Source organism: Doryrhamphus excisus, chromosome 2 (genome assembly GCF_030265055.1).
Source record: "Doryrhamphus excisus isolate RoL2022-K1 chromosome 2, RoL_Dexc_1.0, whole genome shotgun sequence".
NCBI classification, from domain to species: Eukaryota; Metazoa; Chordata; class Actinopteri; order Syngnathiformes; family Syngnathidae; genus Doryrhamphus; species Doryrhamphus excisus.
In genome coordinates this window covers 11,085,907-11,101,841 of record NC_080467.1, presented here as the reverse complement: position 1 = coordinate 11,101,841, position 15,935 = coordinate 11,085,907, and the positions used below count along the sequence as shown (strand labels likewise).

Sequence of the window (15,935 nt, the reverse complement as noted above, 5' to 3'; positions counted from 1 at the left end):
CTGTCTTTCAGATTTCCTAATGAAACTCCCTTTTCGTATTTATGGTAGATTAACCTATACAATAGCAATATGGCATATAGTGTATGTATCGAATGTTTGCTTATGTGGAAATATATAGTGTAAAAAGAAACAAATTAAAATACAAAAGGAACTGAACTCAAAAGAGCAATACCATAAAATGTATTCTAAAAAGTATTTAAATGACGCCTTATTATTTATAAGTGATTTTAGTTAGTACAAAAACGAGGTTAATGCCAATAACAAATAAATAATATTTAAAAGTGAATAAACTTCTTGTCCACTAGATGTCAGCAATGTCACTCACCCACATTTGGTTTTGTTGTCAGGTGAAAGTGTACATTTATTGCTAGAAATGTTGCTATTTGTCACTTTTCAACTTTTTTTTCTATTCTTTTTTTATTGTATGCTTTGATGTGATAAAATGGTTCTATAAGAGATAAACTTCATTCATGTGTCAATGTTGTGGCCTCACTGGCCTTTGTCGGCTTTCTGGAACAGAGCCTGCAGCTGATCCTTGCTGGTGGCCTCCTTCTGCTGCATGAGGTCGGCGTGGCCCTTGGTGACCCCCCAGCCATCAGGCGTGGACATGGAGGGGCACAGGGGGCGACCGGATGCAGGCTTGAGCTTCTCCCAGTAGTCCCGGCGGGCCCTGAATATAAAATAAGAGCAGTTTTTCATTTTTTCAGACTTTTTTCATTCCCAAAGGAAAGCGTGATAGCCTGTTTTGGAAGAAGTAATAGTGAGTGAGGTGTACCTTGCTCTGCACCAGGGCTTGGTGTGCATCTCCAGGCCGCTCCCCCACAGGCCATGCTTGTCGGAGCCGGCCGGCAGGAAGCCCCTCTCGGTGGCCAGCTCCTCCGCCAGGGCACGGACATGATACGGCTCGAAACCACAGCATCCGCCAATGTAACGTATTCCGGCGTTGTACGCTTCTCGTGCGTACTTCTGCATGTCCCATCTGGTCAGGATCCTCGGCTCAAGACCTGTTTGAGTAGTTTTTTTTTAATGAGGAGTGTGCGTAGGGGTGCGTGGCGTGCGAAGGGTGACATACTGAAGGGGAACTCGGGAAGGTCGATGAACCCCTGGCGGTTGCAGTCGGGCGTGTGGAAGGCGAGCGGCTGGCTCATGTAGTGGGCCTTCAAGCCGGCCTTCTCCACGCCCTCCTTCATCATCTTCACTGTTCTCACGCACGTCTCCGGGTCAAAGTGGCAGTTGACGCCCACAATGTCAGCGCCTACGTGGAAGACATCAACACTTTTCTCTCCTTAAAAAGGTCCCCTGTTATACAAAAGTACTTCAAAAATGCTTCGCTACACATCTTAAAATGCAGTTCTGAAGTCTCTGAAGTTTCTTCAGGGGACTTTATTCCCATTATATTTTTTCACCTTCCTTGTTGGTATATCACAACCTCATTTTCCAAAATGTGCAACTTTTATTCTTTCTTTTGTTCCTAATAGTGCGTGTTACCTCAGTGTTACGTACAAAGCTATGCCTGTAAAAATGTTTGTGGTCATGTTTTTTAATTTTAATATTATGACTTTATTGCTGACCAGTCCAGGATGTACCCAGCCTCTCGGCCGATGACAGCTGGGATAGGCTCCAGCATGCCTCACGCGACTCTCGTGAGGATAAGCGGTAGAAAATGGATGGACTTTATTGTATAAAAGTAGATAATTTTTTTTCCAAAACATAATTTTCCAAAAATGACAACTTTTGAAACAGTTGTGTTTCTCATAATTGTAATTGTAATTGTAATTCTAATCTAATCTAATCTAATCTAATCTAATCTAATCTAATCTAATCTAATCTAATCTAATCTAATCTAATCTAATCTAATCTAATCTAATATAATATAATATAATATAATATAATATAATATAATATAATATAATACAATAACAATTCTTTAGTATTTCTAATTTATGCTACTAAAATGATTTTCCTCATAGTATTATTCTATTCTTGTAAAATTACTGTCCATTTTTTTGGTAAAATAAATAAAATAAATAAAATAAATAAAATAAATAAAATAAATAAAATAAATAAAATAAAATACAATTTTAATGTACATTTTAAAACAAACAAAAAAATGCCTCTGATATTGAGATTTTTTTGTTTTTAGAATGTGGTGAGGGCCAATAAGAAAACAAGTGGCCCCTGGCCTGGCCCCCCTTTGGCGACCCCATGTGTTCGCCTGTACGATATCTGGCAAAGTGTGTGTGTATTTTCCTACCAGCTTGCACAAGTCGGACGGCGCACTGTCCCGGGCTGACTCCGTTTAAGTCTCCCTGGGGTCCAATGCACAACGTGGCGGCCACGGGCTTGCCGGTGGTTTTCAAGACCTGCACCGCCCACTCGGCCTCTTCCACGTGCTCAAAGTACTGCCAAAAGCAAAGCCTGGGATGTTGTGTGGTACGGTTCATGCGGTGGAGCGATCTCATGGTGGCCTTCTACCTCAGCGATCAGGAAGTCCACCTCTTTCTGGATGAAGACGTCCAGCTGCTTCTTGAACGTGGCCTTGACGTCGTCCTGGCTCTTGCAGCTCAGGTAAGACGGCGTCTGGGACACGCCCCCGGCCACCAAGGCGTCGCCCTCGTTGGCCACCTCCCTCGCCAGGTCACACGCCGCTTCGTTGATCTGCTGCCCCTACGGTTAGAAAACGTCAAAAAGCAAACGTAGCGGCATTTCGGTGGCGGATGAAGTCATACGGTGAAGCTCTGAGTGTGTCCTCTGTTCTCCAGCTTGTCGTCGCTGGCGTAGAAGGTGAACGTCTGCATGACGTTGGATCCGGCCCTGAGGAACTCACGGTGCAGCTGGCGCACTGAAACCGCAGCAAACACCATGTCAGCGTGGATTCTTAGCCCAGGAGAAAGAGGGGCGGCACTGTACCCGCTTCCGGGTGCTCGGCGGCGGCCTCAGGCGTCCATGGCCCTGCCTTCACGTAGCCTCTCTTCTCCAGGGCAAAGACGAAGCCTCCGTCTCCGATCACCACCTCGCCGGCGTCCAGACGCTCCAGGATGCCCTGTGCAAAAACACAAAGAAAGAAAGAACGCATCTAGCGGCCTGAAAACGACCGCCATTCCTTTTTATAGCTCATACAGAGCAGGGCTATTCAGCATGAATGCAAAAGATGGATGACACTGAAAGCCGCAATTTGCCAGTATTTTTATTGGCCTCCGGGGCAGCTATGACGGAACCCTATGAAGTCTGCCTAGCAACAAGAAGGCAGGGAATAAAAGAGAAGGAATTGTGCTGCATTGACATCAGTGACACGTTTCTTTTTTCAAATGGAAGAAACCGCAAGCAATTTATCTTCCATGCACATTTAGCTAATGGAGTTGTGCGATACGTACCTTCTTGCTTCCTGCTGGTGCCATGCTTCTGCTTTTTCGTCTTCTTCCTGGTCCTAACGGGAGTCCTGGAAGGGATCTATGCAGGCGCCTGTGCTGCCTTTATACCAAAAAAAGAGAGAGAGAGAGAGAGAAGTGGAGCGAAGTGCTATGCCGCCCACTTCACTTTTAGAACAGACCGCCTGGATGCACTCATCATGTTTCATCCTCACATCTCACCCCTGCAGCGTATTCCTTCCATTGACTTCATGCCAACATGGACTCCACTCTCTTCATGTGCTTTATTGTTTATGCCTCATTTTAGGATGTGTAGCGAAGCCTGTGTTGGTATTTGTTACATTTTTGACAGAAGCTATCCATCTAGAGGCGTTCCCTTCATCAAAGGCAGGATGCGTCATGCTCACTTTTCCTGTCTTGTTTCAATGTTCCCTTCAGGGGGGGGCGGCGGCCTGTAATTGAGTGAAAATAATTGAATAATTAAAAATGAAATTGAGAAATAACTACAAATGGAAAAGGACTCATAATCATTAAAACAATGAAATGACTTGAAAAAAAAACATAAAAATTACTCAATTAAATAACTACACATGAAAAATGACTCAAAAAGATACAAATTAATTACTAAAAATGGCCAATGTCTCAAAAAAATTAAAAAGACAACCAAAAATAAAACACAAAAAATTACTCACAAAATTTAAATGACTCAATATTGACGCAAAAAACATACATTTTCTCTTCAGTTTATCCTCACTTAGATCGCGGGTATGCTGGAGCCTATCCCAGCTGTCTTTGGGTACACCCTGGACTGGTCACCAGCCAATCACAGGGCACATATAGACAAACAACCATTCACACTCACATTCATACCTATGGACAATTTTGAGTGGCTAATTAACCTAGCATGTTTTTGGAATGTGGGAGGAAACCCACCCAACAACAACTTTGATATTGACCATTGCATGCTAACATCTCCTAGTCTTACCTGTGTACAAATATGCATTTCAACATACTCTATATGTACTGCTAATGTACTCTTAGGGTACTCTTTGCGTACTGTTACTATGCCTGCTTGGACTTCTATTATGTCAACTTGAGTAAAGACAGAACGAGAATGGCAATATTTGTGACTGAGGAAATAAATAAATAAAACACTTCCATTCAACTCTAATACTTCAAGTAAGTACTGTGTTTTCTGACTGATTGCTGTTGTGCCCACGTGTGCACGTCGGTGTTTGCTTAAAGCAACTATCAGGAAAAGCGTCCAGCCCAAAGTAGCTGCAGCTGTTCCAGCCAGGGTCCCCCTTCAGCTGATAAAAAAGCTCAAAGAGCAGCAGGAGTATCTGGAGCCGCTTTCATCACACTCAATGGACCTGCTGACATGTCATTCCATGCTTACATATTCAAATACAATGTCATTCAATTAGCATGGCAAGTGAGGAATATTCAAGTTTCTTAGCATTTGCATAATTCATCAATAATCAAATGAAATAAAAATGCACAGGGCCAATCGGGTGAAATTGCAAGTGAAGAATATGAATTTCTTTGCATGTGTAATGTTTGCATCATGAATAAAGCAAATAAAAGTTGTCCTATTAAGGTGGGAATATTTACAAAGTGCAAACAAATAAAGTAAAAATTCATATTAATGCCTAATGCTAGCTGCATAGAAAGTGTCCAGCAGCGGAAGAGTTAACGAAAGTTCTGTCCTCAGCAGCCTGGCAACCGTGTGGGCGGGGCCACGGTCCCCGTGGGCGGGGCCAAGGTGGAAAGGCAAGTTAGTTATATGGCAGTTACAGCCTGGCTTTTCTGACCGGCGGGTGGTTCTCTTCCTCGACTTTTGATTGTGTTGATTTCCTCCCGGAATCCCAGCCGCCATGTCCGGGATATTCAGGCTGCTGGACGCGCACCTCGCCCGGGGCTTTCTTACGCGTCTTCATCCTTTCAGGTCTTTTTCATGCACGTCCGCCAGACAGGATGAGCAAAGGTGAGCTTCTCCACGCTGGACGCGTGATGGACTTTGACCGCCTTCTTTTGCTAACTAGGCTTCGAGATCAACTCTCAATGCAACCACCACCATGTACCCCACTCGGCATCTGACGCTTTCATTTGGAACATAAGGGCGAGTCCGTGAAACTAACTAAAACCTCTAAATGACTCAAAATAAAACAAAGTTTAATCACTCAGAAACACAAATGTAAAGCAACTCAAATGACTAAAAAAACAGGAAATTTAAATGACTCAAAATAAAAACTTTGAAGGAAAAATTAAATAACCAAATTACAGAATTGGGGCGGCACGGCGGTCGAGTGGTTAGCGCGCAGACCTCACAGCTAGGAGACCAGGGTTCAATTCCACCCTCGGCCATCTCTGTGTGGAGTTTGCATGTTCTCCCCGTGCATGCGTGGGTTTTCTCCAGGTACTCCGGTTTCCTCCCACATTCCAAAAACATGCTAGGTTAATTGGCCACTCCAAATTGTCCATAGGTATGAATGTGAGTGTGAATGGTTGTTTGTCTATATGTGCCCTGTGATTGGCTGGCCACCAGTCCAGGGTGTACCCCGCCTCTCTCAGCTGGGATAGGCTCCAGCACCCCCACATGAGGAAAAAGCGGTAGAAAATGAATGAATTACGGAATTAAATAAAAATAAAAACAATTATAATGACTCAAAAACAAAAAATACTGTACAAAAAAATGTAAAAATCAATTAAAATAACTAAAATGACTCAAAATAATAAAAAATTGAAATGACAAAAATACATGAAAATGACTCAATTAAAATAAGACAAATGACTCAAAATAAAGATTAAAAAGACACCCAACAAAAAACAACAATATAAAATGACTTGATTAAAAATTACAAAATGACTCAAAAAGAAGAAAAAATGATAAAAACAAATGACATGACCTCAGATAAAAAAAAAAACAACACAGCAAAAACATTTGTAAAATGACTTGATAAAGCAAACATTAGAAATGAGTCCAAACCGTGCCGTCTCGTACCTCGCCATGTTGGTTTGCCTGAGTGACCGTACCGTCATGGCGTCCCTTCTGGAGTTGAGGCTGAATGAGAGCGCTTGTTTGTCATCAGGTGTAAATGTCTAGTGTTAGCTTTCAAAACTCAAACAATGTAGAACCTAACGACAAACAATATGTAACATATTTAAGCAGATTTCATGGACTCTAAAATGTAAAATAAGAAAAAAAAAAGAAAGAAATTAGTCCAAATAAAGAACTCCAGATTGAATGACCAATGAATAAGATAATGCTAACAAAGGGAAGAAGTAGACCACTGTGACGTCTAAACATGTCCCTAAATTCCCTAAACAAAATCCGCATTTCCAACCAATCCATGTGTTTGATTGACATCATCGTTGGCTATGCTAATTATCATCCCGTCAGTGAGGCATGGTCCGTGTTGGGCAAGCGGTGGAAGGACACGGCTGAGACTGTGGTCATCGGGGGAGGGTGCGTGGGCGCCAGCTTGGCCTACCACCTGGCTAAGGCCGGCATGAAGGACGTGGTGCTGCTGGAGAAGTCGGAACTGACGGCCGGATCCACGTGGCATGCAGTATGTTTCTAGGCTATTTTTAGGCGGACGGCGGCGGCGGTCTTCTGTTACCGTCCCTGCACACCCCTCAGTTAAACCCTCTCTGTGTCCCAGGCCGGCCTGACCACCTACTACCATCCAGGCATCAACCTGAAGAAAGTCCACTATGACAGCATTAAGCTCTACGAGAGCCTGGAGGCCGAGACTGGACAGGTGAGGTCCTGAAGGACACATTCGGGCTCCGCCTGAAGGACAACTGTGGCGTGCTTGTGCCCACAGGCGGTGGGCTTCCACCAGCCGGGCAGCGTCCGCATCGCTTCCACGGCGGCCCGGGTGGACGAGATGAGGTACCAGATGACCCGCACCCACTGGCACGTGACGGAGCAGTCCATGATCGGACCAGAGAAGGTCCAGGAGCTCTTCCCTCTCCTCAACATGGACAAGGTGACCCCCGCTCCAACATCACTTGCATTTGTCCACTAGCTCCTGCGATATAGAGGATCTTTGATTAGCGTTACTGCACTAGCTTAACAAAAACAGCAGGGCACACTTTTTGTATAGAGGATCTTTGATCACAGTTTAGCAAAGGACTCCTGTCGAATTGATGACCTTTGATTTTTTTTGTTCTTAAAATCATGTGGTCCTGTCACATAGAGGATCTTTGACTCACATTTTTGCTGTTGGTCCTGAAAACAGCAAGGCACACCTATCATATAGAAAATCTTTGACAGAGGTTTTGTCGTCGGTCATCAAAAACGGCAACGTGCTCCTGTCAGAGTGGATCTTTGACAAGCATTTTTGTACAGTAGTAGGTCATCAAAAACAGCAGAGCACACTTTTTTTTTTTTTACATATAGAGGATCTTTGAGTAGTGTTTTTGCAGCAAGTCATGAAAAACAGCAGAGCGTCCGTGTTATATACAAAATCTTTGACAAGAATTCTTGCAGTAGGGCGGTCATCAAAAACAGCGGGGCACACTTTTAGACCAGAGGATCTTTGATTAGTTTCCGCAGTAGATTTCTCCGCTTGAATATTTGACTCTTTGGTTGTAGAAATCCCTAAAAAAACAGTAGGGTGCACCTCATGTAGAGACCTTTGGACAGGCGTTTTTGTTGTCAGTGATCAAAAACAGCTCCTGTCAGATAGAGGATCTTTGACTCACGTTTTTGTAGCAGGCCCTTAAAAAAAACAGCAGAGTGCTCCTGTCATTTAGAGACTTTTTGTAATAGGTCATCAAAAACAGCAAAGTGCTCTTAACATTTAGGGAATCTTTGACTGGAGTTTTTGCATTATGTCCTTAAAAACAGCAGTCGGAAGAAGTTAGTTGACTAGCTTTCTGGAAATGGTGCTGTTCTATGGTGTTGATCCTGGATTGTAAATTGTGGTTTGGGTCTCGTAGGTCTTGGCGGGTCTGTACACGCCAGGGGACGGCCACATAGACCCGTACTCCCTGACCATGGCTCTGGCCACGGGGGCTCGAATGTATGGCGCTCAGATCTACAACCCGGCGCCTGTCACGGGACTCAAGCCCACAGCGGACGGCAAATGGGACGTGCAGACGCCTCACGGAAGCATCCGGGCCAATCGCATCGTCAATGCCACAGGTTTGAAGCGACTTTAGCTGCTGAGTCGTTTGGTGTTTTCGCACAACAGTGACACATTTTCAGGCGGTCTTCCATAATAAAAAGTTGTTATCTAACTCCTAGACCTTTGCTCACACGGACCACTGCTCTTAGAATTCAGAGAGACCAGCTTAAACTGGGTTGGACAGGTTCTAGCGAGGGTTTTTTTTTTGGCTGCCAGGTTTGTTTTTCAGTGGCACTGCATAAATAAATGTTTGGTTCAAATTCAGTGTGGAGATTGAAGGACTGCATTCACAGCTTCATTGCTTCCTATTTTTGCACACTTTGGACTCCAGAATCCAGTTTTTTATGCTGGTCTTTTGCCTCCGCTGTGTCCGACAGCCAATCCGCCCAAGCCAACGGTTAATATCCCGTCCAATCTTCAAACAGCAGCGCAAACACGCCTCCTGAAGTGCCGTTTTAGTCATTTTTTTTGTCAGGGTCAAAAAGAAGTCACAAATTCTCAATTCCTGCACTTAACATCTAGCTAGAAGAGTCGCATCTGTTTAGCAAGCACACAACTCCTGTTTTGGTAAACCCTACAAACTACCCCAAACAAGATAACGCTTCCGCCATTTTCAGTATTGGAGTGTATTGGAGCCTGGGCTTTAGCATTTGTGCTACTGCTGGCAAAGCTACCACCTTAGCTTAGCCTAGCCATTACCTATAATGACCTGCTCAGGCTAATACTAGCCATTTTACGGGTGGTTAGTTTGTTTCGGAGCAAGCTAATTACCTGTAGTACCTACTATTTTCATCTTGTAGTGTGCTACGGTTTGCTATGGCAAAGCTACCACCTTAGCTTAGCCTAGCCATAACCTATAATGACCTGCTCAGGCTAGTGCTAGCCATTTTTTGGTGGCTAGTTTGTAACAATAAGCTAACTCTTCTATATGTACCTGCTATTTTCACCTTGTAGTGTGCTACTGCTTGCTATGGCAAATCTACCAACTTAGCTTATCTTACCTTAGCTTAGATTAGCCTAGCCTGGACATGCCATGATTTTACAAGGTTTAATGCTGTTTTAAATCGCTTTAATGCGATTAGTAGCAAATTATGCTAGTATTCATGAAGCAGTCATCATCCTAAGTTGCTTACAGAAGGTCAGCTTTCCCAAGAACCTGCGACGGTCATGTTCTCCACTTTATAAGTGGATGAGTTTCAACATGTCTGCCTGGTAACCCCAAATATAAGCAACTTCATAATAAATCAGGACCAAAGTGGAATTAACAGCAGCTTTTATTAGCCTGGCGTAATGTTTACCCAGTGAACCGACCTCCTGTGCAGTCGACTGGTAAACACGTGGGGGTACTTTGGACCTTATCTGTATGTTGTTTTACTACACCGCCCTACATACATTTCTTCTAAGTGTTCACCGGCTGCCATCTTGACTGTCCGACCTGTAGTTTTTTTTGTAGTTTATATTGGTTGACCTTAAGGGCTAAAAAAATGTCCTCTTCTGAAAAACTTCTGTTGTTTTTCAGGTTTCTGGGCGCGGGAGGTTGGCAAAATGATCGGATTTGAGCATCCTACCATCCCAGTCCATCACCAGTACGTGGTGACAGCGACGGTGCCGGAGGTGAAGGCTTTGAAGAAGGAGCTGGCCGTCATCCGAGACCTGGAGGGTTCCTACTACCTCCGCCAAGAAAGAGACGGCCTTCTCTTTGGACCCTATGAGAAAATGGAGAAGATGGTTCTGCAGGACTCTTGGGTCAGAGATGGAGTACCCCCAGGTCTGTCTTGCTAGCTTGATTGAACAGTTCACAAATGGGGACTGGGGTTCTAGTCTTATGTCCAACTGTGGTGCCGGTTTGACTGCTGCAGGTTTTGGCAAGGAGCTGTTTGAGTCAGACCTGGACAGGATCATGGAGCATGTAGAAATGGCCATGGAGATGGTTCCTGTGCTGAAGAAGGCCGACATCATCAACATTGTGTCAGGTCCAATCACGTACACCCCGGACCTGCTGCCCATGGTCGGACCCCATCAAGGAGTCCCCAACTACTGGACCGCTATTGGATTTGGGTGCGTGTTCTCTTCATTGAGCATGTCTGTCATAGAATGACAACGACTGTCCGCGGTGCCTCGTGTATGCTCAGGTATGGCGTTATCCACGCCGGCGGAATCGGAAAATTTCTGAGTGACTGGATCAGAAACGGTGAGCCTCCCTATGACCTGATCGAGTGCGACCCCAACCGCTACGGAAAGTGGACAGACGTGCCCTTCTTGTGCGCCAAAGCTCGAGAATCCTACGGCTTCAACAACGTTGGTAAGAACGACAGACCCCATGTTGATGACCGTGGCTGAAGCTGCACTTTAACGCTAGATCCTACCAACCAATCAGATGAGGCCAACTGAACAAAACCTAATTTTGGGATCCCAAGCAGGCAGCATTGAACACAAATAAGCCAAACAAGGCAGTAAAAGATAAACGTAAGCCACAACAACCAGTGGAAACACAAGTGGGTTGACTTAAGTAGGCAACGATAAACAAAAGTAAGCTTCAAAAGGACAAAAGTAAGGCACACAAGGCAGTATAAGACAAAAGTAAACCAACCACGCTGGTATAAGACAAAAGTAAGCCACACAAGACGGTATAAGACAAAAGTAAACCAACCACGCTGGTATAAGACAAAAGTAAGCCACACAAGACGGTATAAGACAAAAGTAAACCAACCACGCTGGTATAAGACAAAAGTAAGGCACACAAGGCGGTATCAGACAAAAGTAAACCAACCACGCTAGTATAAGACAAAAGTAAGGCACACAAGGCGGTATAAGACAAAAATAAACCAACCACGTGGTATAAGACAAAAGTAAACCAACCACGCTGGTATAAGACAAAAGTAAGCCACACAAGGCAGTATAAGACAAAAGTAAACCAACCACGCTGGTATAAGACAAAAGTAAGCCACACAAGGCAGTATAAGACAAAAGTAAACCAACCACGCTGGTATAAGACAAAAGTAAACCAACCATGCTCGTATAAGACAAAAGGTACTCTACGCAGCTTCAATAACCCTTTGTCTCTCCAGTCGGATACCCGAAAGAAGAGCGCTTCGCCGGTCGTCCAACCACGCGTACTAGCGGCGTTTATGATCTCCTGAAGGACAAAGGATCCATGGGATTCCATGCGGGCTGGGAGCAACCCCACTGGTTCTACAAAGCGGGAGACGACAGCGGATACAAGTAAGGCAAAACCACGCATGGCTCTCTGAGGAGACAAACCCGAGTGTCGCACCGTGCCCAGGCCCAGCTTCAGGCGCACAAACTGGTTTGGACCCGTGGGCCGAGAGTGCAAACTGGTGATGGAGAAGGTGGGCGTGATAGACCTGACCCCCTTTGGCAAGTTCACAGTGAAGGGGAAGGACTCTCAGAAGCTGCTGGACCGCCTGTTTGCCAACACCATGCCAAAGGTACGCCAAAACCCTGATGAATAGGCCTGATAAAAAGTCCTTCCAAGACTTCTCCACTGGGACACTTTTGTGTTTTCAGGTGGGCCAGACGAACATCAGCCACATGTTGACGCCCACTGGCAGAGTCTACGCCGAGGTCACCATCACTCAGTTGGCGCCGGGAGAGTTCTTGCTCATCACCGGCTCCGGATCGGAGCTGCATGATCTCAGGTGAATCATTTAAAACCTGGACCCTCAGCAAGTATTCTCATCATTATTACTTGTACATTTCTCAGAAGAGCAGCATGAACTAAATTTAAACTATTCAGGCCTCTCTGAGCTGAATATAAAACACTCCTGCAATCTCTTTTTTTCCTCTTGTAACCTAAAACGTGGCAGCAGCTCCAAATACAACTCCTCCTTTGGCAGGCACTAAATTCATACCTCATTCCAAAATACCTCAACCCAGCCAAGACAGACTTGACAGACTAACCCTAACAGTTAAATCTAGCGGCCTCTAGCGGCCATTAGGTTGAACTACATAATAAGACTTCATTAAGTATACCACATTAGGCGGTATAAGACAAAAGTAAGCCTCAGAAGGACAAAACTAAGCCAGAAAAGGCAGTATAAGACAAAAGTAAGCCTCAGAAGGGCAAAACTAAGCCAGAAAAGGCAGTATAAAACAAAAGTAAGCCACACAAACCAGTAGAAGACAAAATTACACACGTGAAATAAACACATTTCCTTTTGTGTGTTGCAAATATGACACTGCAGGTGGATCGAAAGCGAGGTGGCACTAGGCGGCTACGAGGTGGACATCGCCAACGTGACGGAAGACATGGGCGTGCTGGGCATCGCGGGGCCGAACTCCCGCAAGGTCCTTCAGAAGCTGACAAAAGAGGATATGAGCGACGCAGGATTTAAATTCCTCCAGTGCAAATCCATCCAGTTGGCCGGCATTCCACTCCGTGCCATCAGGATCTCCTACACTGGTACTGAACAACTCTTATTCCGACCTCAGCAAATGGATGATATGGTCATTAATCCGGTTTTACAGAAGTCATAGATCCTCTATGCCAGCATTACAGGTGCTCTGCTATTGTTAAGGACCCAATGTAAATACATAAGTCAAAGATCCTCTCTATATGACAAGAGCTCTTCTGCTGTTGTTAGAGATCCTCTATACCAGCATAACAGATGTTCTGCTGTAATATAAAAGCACGAGTCAAAGATCCTCTAAATGACAATAGCTCTTCTGCTGTTGTTAAAGATCCTCTATACCAGCATAACAGATGTTCTGGTGTAATGTAAAATCACTAGTCAAAGATCCTCTATATGACAAGAGCTCTTCTGCTGTTGTTAAAGATCCTCTATACCAGCATAACGGATGTTCTGCTGTAATGTAAAAGCACTAGTCAAAGATCCTCTATATGACAAGAGCTCTTCTGTGGTTGTTAAAGATCATCTATACCAGCGTAACAGATGTTCTGCTGTAATGTAAAAGCACTAGTCAAAGATCCTCTATATAACAGTCTCAACACGCCCGCACGGGCAGAACATTCAAACCCAGGTCTTCCCGTTCTCCTGACTGTGTGGCCAACATGCTAACCACTTATCCACCGTTTTATATTTTTATTTTTCTATAAAATGTGCAATGTAATACAATGATGCTGCTACCTCACAGGTTTTAAACTGGTAGCACTGATGTCGTTCATAGGCTGGGATTTGGCCGCTGCTTGAATGACCCTCATGCTATTCTTGAAGGGTTAGGGTGAGGTTAATGGCCCGTGAGCTCACTTGTAAACAAACATTCACTTTAAAAAGGAAAGACGACGTGCCAAATGAGGAGTACACAAAAAACATCAGCTGCCTAAAACGCTGGCGGTGAAGCATTTCAAAAATGCAAAAGGTTTTCCAGAGACCTCCGTGGCATCACACTGGCTGTTCAGAGCATGTGCCCGAATACAGTGCACCTTGCTGGGCTACAACAGATGGCTCCCTCCCTCCTTCCCTCTCTATACTCTACTTCTCCTGATGGATAGTAGCAATGTCATAATATGTCATCAGGACTGATCAACAGGTACACTTGGGCAAATCCTAATCTGTTCCAGTCCTTCTCACCTTGCTGTATGTGCTCTCAGGTGAACTGGGATGGGAGATGTACATGGCCCAGAAGGACATGGCGGCCGTATATCAAGCCATCATGGACGCGGGCAAAGATGAGGGCATCGACAACTTTGGCACTTACGCCATGTCTTCGCTCAGACTGGAGAAAGGCTTCAGGGGATGGGGAGCTGAGGTAAACACACGCACACGCACACGCACACACGCACACACACACACACACACACCATCCTCGTAAGTGAAGGTATTTACACCAATTAGTTATTTGCTACCTCCAATATGTGGCTTGTAGGTCGTTTGAATTGTATTTCAGCTGAGCTATGGTTAATAAATGTTTGTTTGTACAATTATTTAATCTAACAGAGTTAATTTTTAATCTTTGATGCTCCCAAGTGCCACTAGATGAAGCCTGTGTACCAGCAGTGGTACCCGTTACCTAAATAGTCTGGGTCGTTCGCATAAACGTCACATTGTTAATGTCATATGACATCAGTCAGCTGACGTTCTGCTGCCCTTCTGATTCGTTCTTGCTCCCCCGCGACGATGTGTATACCACATGTATCAAACGACATACAATTTGATGCAAATTCCACATTTCTGTCTTTACAGATGAACTGTGACACCAATCCTTTGGAGGCGGGGCTGGACTATTTCATCAAACTCAATAAGGTAACTTTGGCCTTTGATTATCATGTCCTTTAGTCCTGGGTTCTAGAATACTGTACAGTCGAATCGCTGCCAAAAATGGGCAAATCTGTGGTTCAAATGAGATTTTCTGGACAAACAAAGTCAAACAAATCATGCACTTCACAAACACACACCAATAGGTGACAGTCGGGTGTCTTGAATCCTACTTTGTGGAAATTCACTTATCACAGTTGAGTCTGGAAACAATTAACTGCCATAAACGAGGTACGACTGTACAGCATTTTGACTAACAATCAGTCCGAGTGTGTAGTCGGCTGCCATTCATAACATTTCTCGAATAGCCCGCCGACTTTATCGGCAAGGCGGCCCTTCAGGAGATCAAAGCCAAAGGCCTGACAAGGAAGTTGTCCTACATCACAGTGGACACGCACGACATCGACCCCGAGGGCAACGAAACGGTTTGGCACAACGGCAAGGTTAGTTAAGTCGGTCAACCTCTACTTGTGTCATCCGCCCTGACCCGCGTGTCTCGCCAGGTGGTGGGCAACACCACGTCCGGCGCCTACAGCTACAGCTCCCAGCAGAGCCTGGCGTTCGCCTACCTTCCCGTGGAGCTGTGTTCCGTGGGCCAGAAGGTGGAGGTGGAGCTGCTGGGCAGGAAGTACCCAGCCATGGTCATCCAGGAGCCGCTGGTCCTCACCGAGCCCACGCGGACCCGTTTGCAGAAGAAAGCAAAGAGCAAAGCATAATGACTGCGAGAGTGGCAATGAAGATCGAGCCTGCTGCGATGCCGTGAGACTGTGGGGTCCATTTCCATTTCAAGACCCGTTTAGTGCCACGTCCCCCTTTCACTTTGCTTTTTTTCTTTCATGGAACAGGAGTGCCATAAATGTCTTTTGGTGCATGCCAAGCACACAATGTCTTAAAGTGTTGCTAGTCTGATTTCATTTGTGTGATTCCAATGTTTACATTTTACAACATGAAAAGAAAAATTAAGGAAATAATTTAAAGAAAATGTACTCAGGTCCCATAACTACTGAATTAAAGATTTGTATAAAGTTTTTTTAATCAATATATATGTTTTTAGAAATATGCAATAAATACACTGCCTTGTACCTTAAATCTATTGTACATAATTTCATCCCACCCACCAAATATTGAGATGACTCGTGCAAATATATATATTTTAGCTTTAGCCAGACTAAACTAGTAACCAACCCCTGAAT

At 44.6% G+C, this 15,935-nt stretch overlaps 2 protein-coding genes across 3 annotated transcripts; one reads left to right on the top strand and one right to left on the bottom strand.

The window, feature by feature from the left end:
- Nucleotides 1-326: 326 nt before the first annotated feature.
- bhmt (betaine-homocysteine methyltransferase) lies at nucleotides 327-7,515 on the bottom strand. Of its 2 annotated transcripts, none has more exons than XM_058064484.1 (10): nucleotides 6,373-7,515; nucleotides 3,584-3,820; nucleotides 3,375-3,471; nucleotides 2,911-3,043; nucleotides 2,730-2,842; nucleotides 2,476-2,667; nucleotides 2,255-2,402; nucleotides 1,073-1,255; nucleotides 776-1,004; nucleotides 327-670 (listed from the first exon to the last, which is right to left on the bottom strand). In XM_058064484.1, the coding sequence occupies exons 2-10, from the start codon at nucleotides 3,619-3,621 to the stop codon at nucleotides 490-492; spliced, it is 1,314 nt and encodes a 437-aa protein (XP_057920467.1). In that variant the 5' UTR covers nucleotides 3,622-3,820; nucleotides 6,373-7,515; the 3' UTR covers nucleotides 327-489. The 2 variants fall into 2 exon arrangements, with proteins under 2 accessions (XP_057920467.1, XP_057920468.1); XM_058064485.1 differs by having other exon boundaries at nucleotides 3,591-3,820.
- On the top strand, nucleotides 5,143-15,824 carry dmgdh (dimethylglycine dehydrogenase). The gene is made up of 16 exons (XM_058064472.1): nucleotides 5,143-5,355; nucleotides 6,772-6,940; nucleotides 7,034-7,132; nucleotides 7,199-7,363; nucleotides 8,319-8,523; nucleotides 10,026-10,274; nucleotides 10,366-10,564; nucleotides 10,639-10,808; nucleotides 11,575-11,728; nucleotides 11,790-11,955; nucleotides 12,035-12,165; nucleotides 12,712-12,929; nucleotides 14,079-14,236; nucleotides 14,671-14,730; nucleotides 15,051-15,185; nucleotides 15,246-15,824. The coding sequence occupies exons 1-16, from the start codon at nucleotides 5,246-5,248 to the stop codon at nucleotides 15,456-15,458; spliced, it is 2,601 nt and encodes an 866-aa protein (XP_057920455.1). The 5' UTR covers nucleotides 5,143-5,245; the 3' UTR covers nucleotides 15,459-15,824.
- Nucleotides 15,825-15,935: the final 111 nt, after the last annotated feature.

Excerpts from the sequence above, each read along its gene's own strand:
- bhmt (XM_058064484.1), bottom strand. The coding sequence starts at position 3,621 with ATGAAGTCAATGGAAGGAATACGCTGCAGGGGTGAGAT. Across the intron at positions 2,403-2,475 it reads TGGACTTCCTGATCGCTGAG|TACTTTGAGCACGTGGAAGA; the intron begins GTAGAAGGCCAC and ends TGCTTTTGGCAG. Across the intron at positions 671-775 it reads AAGCCCTGGTGCAGAGCAAG|GGCCCGCCGGGACTACTGGG; the intron begins GTACACCTCACT and ends TTTTATATTCAG.
- dmgdh (XM_058064472.1), top strand. The coding sequence starts at position 5,246 with ATGTCCGGGATATTCAGGCTGCTGGACGCGCACCTCGCCCGGGGCTTT. Across the intron at positions 11,956-12,034 it reads TTGCCAACACCATGCCAAAG|GTGGGCCAGACGAACATCAG; the intron begins GTACGCCAAAAC and ends TTGTGTTTTCAG. Across the intron at positions 15,186-15,245 it reads CGGTTTGGCACAACGGCAAG|GTGGTGGGCAACACCACGTC; the intron begins GTTAGTTAAGTC and ends GTGTCTCGCCAG.